Source organism: Helianthus annuus, chromosome 1 (assembly GCF_002127325.2).
Source record: "Helianthus annuus cultivar XRQ/B chromosome 1, HanXRQr2.0-SUNRISE, whole genome shotgun sequence".
NCBI classification, from domain to species: Eukaryota; Viridiplantae; Streptophyta; class Magnoliopsida; order Asterales; family Asteraceae; genus Helianthus; species Helianthus annuus.
In genome coordinates this window covers 146,331,731-146,339,010 of record NC_035433.2, presented here as the reverse complement: position 1 = coordinate 146,339,010, position 7,280 = coordinate 146,331,731, and the positions used below count along the sequence as shown (strand labels likewise).

The following is a 7,280-nucleotide window of genomic DNA, read 5'->3' as shown; positions in this document are numbered from 1 at the left end:
TATGTTCATGTTTTGAACTAGATCAAACAATGTAAAAAACAGAATAGTTCTTGAACGGAAACAGTTCCAAAGTAACGAATTCGTTAAACATTTGGATTCCCAAATTTGGTTGTGAAATTGAAGGAACCTAGCAGAGTGTTTGTCTTTAGAGATTTGAATGAAAAGGTCCACACACTACACAAAAAACTGTCTTTCTTCCATTCCCATCCATGCATATTTTAATTCATAGATAGACAAAACAATATATCACTTTCATTCTTGGACTTCTGAAAATTCGTTTTGTCTGAGAGAATTTGCTTCCGATGATTCCAAATCCAAATAAAGACAACGTACTCAGATGTATTTATATGCTTGCAATATATGTGTACGTATAATATACATGACCCAAATGAAACACACGTTAAGTTATATTATTACAAAATTACCTTCTAGGGCTACAAATGATCAGCCCATTGAGGTTTCGTATTCGTATTGGTATTGGCTGAACCAGAACTTATTGGTAGCGGGTTATAATTAAGTTTTTTTTTTTCTCTACGTACTAGCAAGTAGCAATAGCAACTACAACTACAACTACCGGGTGCAACTCATGTTTTTTCTTAAAAAAAAAACTTTGTTTTTCGTAGAAAATATCGGACAAATTCTAGTGACCTGTTTTTTGGTTATCAACCATGGGGTTGGCTTAATCTGTTTTATATGATGTAGGCATGAGGCCTTTAAGGCTTACTATCAAACGTTTAAGTTGCTTTTAGGGTATGAGTGCGTGGCAAATCCATGAATTATTTTCAGGGGGTTCCTTTTGTTAGATTCTCACTAATTCTCACTATTTTTTTCGGATCATACAAGGGTTTCTACTATTTTTTTTTTTCAAAATCCAGAGGGTTCCTGAGAACAACCAAATACCCTCTAGATCCGCCCTTGGTACGAGTGAAGTCCTGAAGAATGCATGAAAAATGTTAACTTTTTGGAGGTTCTTGTGTTGCATTATATGTATGCATGTAGGGTCCATGAATTTTTTTTCCAGGGATTGCTTATAGGGTAGGAGTGAGTTGCTTATAGGGTACAAATGAGAACCCTATAAGCAACTATCAAACGTTTAAGTTGCTTATAGGGTATGAGTGAGTGACGGATCCATGAATTTTTTTAGAGGGTTCCTCTTGTGATTATTACTATTTTTTACTAACTTTTTTGGATCATACAAGGGTTTCGACAATTTTTTTTTTTTCAAAATCAAGGGGATTCCTTAGAACCCCCAAATACCCCTAGATCCGTCCCTGGTACGAGTGAAGTCGTGAAGAATGCATGAAGAATGTTAACTTTTTGGAGGTTCTTGTGTTGCTATATATGTATTCATGGTAGGGTCCTTGTCGTTGAGGATGAGGCTATTTTTATTCTAGTAAGAAAGAAGGCCCACACTACAGGCAACAAATTGTATAAACTCAAAGTTTCATATTTTAACACGTCTTATTACTCTTACCTATAATTATTTTATATGATGAGTTTAGTTTTATAGGAAGAAGTAATTTCACAAATAATGTTAACACTATACCAAAAATAATGTGAACTGAAAGAACAAATATGAAATATTCGTTTATTTGTGTATTCATCTAAGATTCTTGACTGCTAAGATAAATCATGATAATGTAAAGCAAATGAATTTATATAGAATATATACATTAAGAAAAGAAAGTAGAAAAAATAATTAGTTAAAGAGATAAATCATTTAACCTTTTATAATTATGCATTTTCATTCAATTCTAAATATTAACTAAATGATTCAGATTGGTTTTTTAGAATTTCCACATTATTTGTTGTTGACCTTGGATCCTACTTTCGGCCATGCGTAGTGGAGCATTATAGGGGCGTGAAGGGGTTTGATAACGCCTCTAACACCACCCCTTTGGGCATTATAGGGACATGAAAAGAGAAGTACATTTCTAGGATAACGTCAAATGAAGAGAAAACAAAATGGAAATCAATGATTGAAAAGGACATTAAGGGCGTTAACCATTACACATTTTTTAAAAAGACATTATGATGTTGATATGACGGAAAATACCATTTATGAGACATTACGGATGGTGTAAGTAATAAAAAGGGTTAATTATTTGAAGCATTCGTATTATTAATACATACCATCTCAGTGACAAACATGGGCCGGTTTCACTTCAATAAGCCCAAAAAATGCTAATTAGGAATATTTTATTATAAATAATAATACATACCATCTCAGTGACAAACATGGGCCGGTTTCACTTCAATAAGCCCAAAAAATGCTAATTAGGAATATTTTATTATAAATAATTTGTTCCAGTTAGGAATATTCTATTATACATAATTTGAACTTTTTTTCAGTATATGCCAAGAATAGCAAGGAATTGTTTTTAACAACGTTAGTTCCTTTGTTTTATTAAAATTACAAAAACGAATATGAACAAGCCCAATTCTTAATTTTTGTAGCTTACTCTCTAAATATAAACTGTTTGGGCTGATTTGGACCTTTTAGTTTGGGTTCATTTGGATATTTTCAATATAAGTTTTGGGCTCTATATGACGACCTCAAGTGGCGGAGAATGAACGAAAAATCAGGGGAGGGACTCTCAGAATCCAAATCAGGGGAGCCAGACTCTCAAAATCCAATATTTGACACTAATTTTCTTTTGGAAATTTTCGTTGGTAGTAACACTACCAGCGAAAATCCGGGGGAGAGGGGGGCAACCTGGTAAAAAAACTTCCGTTGACTTGGCTCGATATAAAATCTCTTTTAATAGTGAATAATCGTGACCCGTAAAAAAATCTCGTTGACTTGTCAGGGCCCGATATTTCGAAGGGCACGTTATTTTAAGTAAAACCTGATATGTATACGTAAATTTATTTTTTAATAGGGTATAATAATACAAACATTAACATAGTCCCAGTTACAAAACCATTCTTATAGTTTATATTAGTTATTAGCCCATTGGCATTGGGTTGTATGAAAAACTAGTTTATATTATATATTTCTTTAAGGTCTAAAGGCATATTTTTTCGAACTCGAACAAGGTACACGAATGCTCAGCGCCGACCTTGCCTGTCTCGATATAAAAACTCTTTTAATAGTTGAATAATTGTGACCCGTCAAAAAATAGTTTACGGTACAGACCTACCGTTGACCTCCTCAATACCAAGAACTCCACCAATTAATTGATATATAAATCTTCTACTGTTTCAGGATTCAATTTGAAGTTTTTGGGTTTCATATTTCATTGTTAACATTTAAAGGGCTTTTACCCTGTTGAAATTCCTATAGTTTCTATAGTTTTTGACCGAATCAAATGTGATCTCATCAAACAGTTAGCAAGAAATTTGTTTGTTAGGTGAATGAGAGTGCCATACAATCCAATACATATATTGCATATATAATTTGAAACTAAAAAAATATGAAATGTTTTAATAGGTAAGCTTCGAAACAAAATTATAATATTTTATGTAAACAAACAAAGTAAACGAAACAAATTCATAGAAACCATGATTTCATTTAGCTTGCTGTTGAACCCATAATTCGCCAATCTCCCATAATTCGCCAATCTTGTCTCCGCTTCAAATGTAACTAAATAAGATACAGATTTAATGAACTTTTGTTAGCTATATTCAAACACCATTTTGGTAGCAAATCATGCATAATGCAACAAAGTTATGTAGTTGCAATAAAGAAAGTAAGAGAAAATTAAGGTTACCTTGGAGAGTCAGTTCTGATATACGGAATGTGAGAAATTTTAGGCCAATCTACACCGATCTCCTTTTCACACCTTGTACTTAGATGTTTACAACTGATTATCACAAGTTTATTCAGATCCTTAAAACTTTGAATCTCCTCCGGCAGAGAAAGTAATTTGTCACACTCAACTAATCTTAACGCCTCGAGTTTTGGAAGGTTGCTGGGCAAGGAAACCAAATTGGGACAGTTGTAAATGTCTAGTTTTTGTAAACACTGAAACATATTGCTGGTGTCTGCTAACATGTTTTCCTCATTATCATAGAAACACTTCAGAGAATCCATTATCGACAAGTGAATTACCCTAAGATTGGGTAATCTCCCTATTGATGGAATATGCTCACAGTTTTTACAATAATAAAAACTAATTTCAACCAAATTTCTTAAACCCTCCATCCAACTTGGGCAAATAGTTTTTCCCATGTAAAAATGTATTTTCAATTCCTTGAGACTCATATTTGGCTCTAATCCCTCGAGAACCTCTTCATCATGTGCAATTCTCATATTTCCTCTAGTATCCCAATGACGAATACCCGACCAACGTAACATCAAAACCTTCATGTTTCTTTTGGATTTGAGATTGGCACTCTTGGCCTCACTTAAACCTCCAACATTCTCAAGTAATCGTATCTCCAATTCTCCCCCAAGAAGATTTAAATTCCCCAATTCCCCTATTTTGGCCCCACCATTGTTATCAACAGGAAACATCGAAAGTATTCGAAGACTAGTGAGTTCTTTGATTCCTATTGGTAATTGCAATAGTGAATAACAATGATTAATGTCCAGACATTTAAGATTCTTCATGTGTCTTAGGCCTTCAGGCAACTTACCCAAATGAGAAGAATCCAAAAGCAACACTTGCAAGTTTTGTAGATATATTATTGAATCGGGTAATACTTCTATACTTGAATGTGATAAATTCAAGTATTTCAAATGTTTTAGTTCACAAATTGATTCAGGCAATTCACGTAGTTTCTGACAAGAAAACAAAAGCAACACTTGCAAGTTTTGGAGATAAATAATTGAGTCGGGTAAATCTTCTATACTTGAATGTGATAAATTCAAGTATTTCAGATGTTTGAGTTTGCAAATTGATTCAGGCAATGTCTTTAACCAAATACCAGACAAGTGTAATACCCTCAGATAGACGTGGTTGAAAATTTGGCTAATGCTACCTTCATTCATCTTCCCGTACATGAATATTGACCTTAACGATGCTAACTTCCCTAGATCCTCGAGTGAAAACTGAAAATCTGGACTTGAGGAACTCAAATGAAGGGCTTCATTTGGGATTACAACTTGTTTGTCTGGCTCTATAACTAAACAATCATCTCCCATCACATGTCTTGCCATGTCGTGCATAAGATCATGAATTATATATCTAGCACCCGATAATTCCTTGGTCTTAAAAATGAAGGACTTCCAAACCAAACAATTAAGAATTTCTTCCCCAAGCACATATAAGTCTATTTCTCCTCTAGGTGGAATAAGACCATTTGACATCCACAATGGAATCAATACATCCTTTTCCATATTGTAGCCTTTAGGAAACAAACAACAACAAACAAAACACCTCTTTACATGCGGAAGCAAGTTATCATAGCATAACTTCAAAGCAGGTAAGTTGTTGTTTTCTTGCAACTCCCATATGTTGTTGTCTCTCACACGTCTCCAATCGCCTGCACTACTTTTCGACCACATTAAGCCGCCCAAAGTCTTCACTGCCAAAGGCAATCCTTTACATTTCTCAACTATATCCCTTCCAATAGGCTCTAGCTCGCTTATGTCATCCCCCTTTCTTCCTTCTTCAAATGCAAGCTTTTTGAATAATAACAACGAGTCCTCCTCTGATAAACATCCCAATTCATGTTCTAACTCGGGGACCTTAGTTATCATTTGACAAGTTGTCTGGGATTGTGTTGTGATCATAACAATGCTCCCTTCTGCCCCACAACTTAATGTTTCACTTAATTGGTCCCACTGAGTCTTTTCACCGTCTTCTATCCAAACATCATCTAGTACAATTAAAAATTTATTTCCCCTTAACTTGCTCTGAAGAGACTCTTGCAACATATCTAGCTGTGGAAGTCCACACTTACGTTTATCTATGGATTCAATGATTTCTTTTATTATCTCTTTAACCTGGAACTTTTTTGAGACAGATTTCCAAAATTTTAACTTGAAATATTGATTCACGCTTTCATGGTTATAGACTAGTTTAGCTAGAGTAGTCTTTCCAACACCTCCCATACCCCATATACAATACACCCGAATCGCATCATTATCATGTTTTCCTACATCTTTGTTACATATCTTGCCAGTTACCAAATTCATATCATCAGTTCTTCCAACGATAATTGAAGAATGTATAAGCGAGCTGGTTTCCCTATCTGGCATCTGACCTTCAACTCCCACATCTACATAACTTATGGCACCTAAAGGGGTCAACTTTAACTCAAATATCTTAGATGCAATGGCATCCAATTTTGTTCTTATGGCTTTAACTTTGTAAGCAATCCTAACTTGGAACATAAGTGGATTATGATCAAAGGAGAAGAAGGCGCTTACACTATATATGATGCCTCTTTCTTTGTCTAGACGTTGTAGCAAAGCTTCAGTCGAGATCTCGTCCAACACATTTTCTACCTCCAAGGATGCTGATCTGAGACTCTTGAGCCATAACCCTACAGCCTTCTCTTTGCTGTGTTTCTCTTCTGCATCTTGAAGAACAACTTCGATTCGATCGAAATCATCCTTGAGAGCCAAAACATCCTCATTGAACCCCCAAAGTAGACCGAACTCTTGGATATCAACAGAATTCAATCTCTCCAACACATCCTTCACAAGGGCCGAAGCTGCTCCATCTCCCATGATTAGAAATTTAGAACAAAAAGTATTAATGGAAATCAAGAACAGTATGTTTCAAAACCAAAGCAAGAAAGTGGAGATTTTGAAAAGGCGTTAGTTTCCAATCTACTTCTTGTTAAATGTGGTATATATTATTGCCAAGAAACCAATATTGATCGTTGAATTATTCAAATTTGATAGTGATGGTAGGGGTATGATTTTTCACTTTTGGCCCTTGCTCTTTGGTTAAAGTTTACATCACCACTTTTAGTTTTATTTGAGTTTTAAATTTAAACTAACTCTAGAGTAGAGGGAGATATTTGATATGCTTAATGATGATTAGTTAGATAATTTAATGACTGATCAATAATAATATAGCAGTACTCTGTAAATGCTCCCATAGATCATTAAATTAAAAGAAAAACAAATTAATAAGCGATATATGACTTTTTTTTTTCCTGCGCCACATTAAAAAATAAAAAAGAGGATATTTTTCAATGGCTATGGTAGTCGGCAGGTATGACTTTTCAATAGGTATGACTTTTTGCCTTTCTTCTTGGTTAAGGTTTTTTGCCTTTCTTCTTGGTTAAGGTTACAAATGAAGTCTTCTAATGGTGGAAAAAAATATATAGAAAGTAGCGTGGAAAGAACCTCACCTTTTCTTGTTAAAGTTTAAAAAGAA

The 7,280-nt window shown here is 34.4% G+C and overlaps 1 protein-coding gene across 1 annotated transcript; it reads right to left on the bottom strand.

Annotated features, from left to right (window-relative positions):
- Window positions 1-3,399: 3,399 nt before the first annotated feature.
- Window positions 3,400-6,720, bottom strand: LOC110883768 (putative disease resistance protein RGA3). The gene is made up of 2 exons (XM_022131414.2): window positions 3,714-6,720; window positions 3,400-3,586 (listed from the first exon to the last, which is right to left on the bottom strand). Exons 1-2 carry the CDS (start codon window positions 6,620-6,622, stop codon window positions 3,577-3,579), a joined length of 2,919 nt encoding a protein of 972 aa, XP_021987106.1. The 5' UTR covers window positions 6,623-6,720; the 3' UTR covers window positions 3,400-3,576.
- Window positions 6,721-7,280: the final 560 nt, after the last annotated feature.

Coding starts and splice junctions, on each gene's coding strand:
- LOC110883768 (XM_022131414.2), bottom strand. CDS start 6,622: ATGGGAGATGGAGCAGCTTCGGCCCTTGTGAAGGATGTGTTGGAGAGA.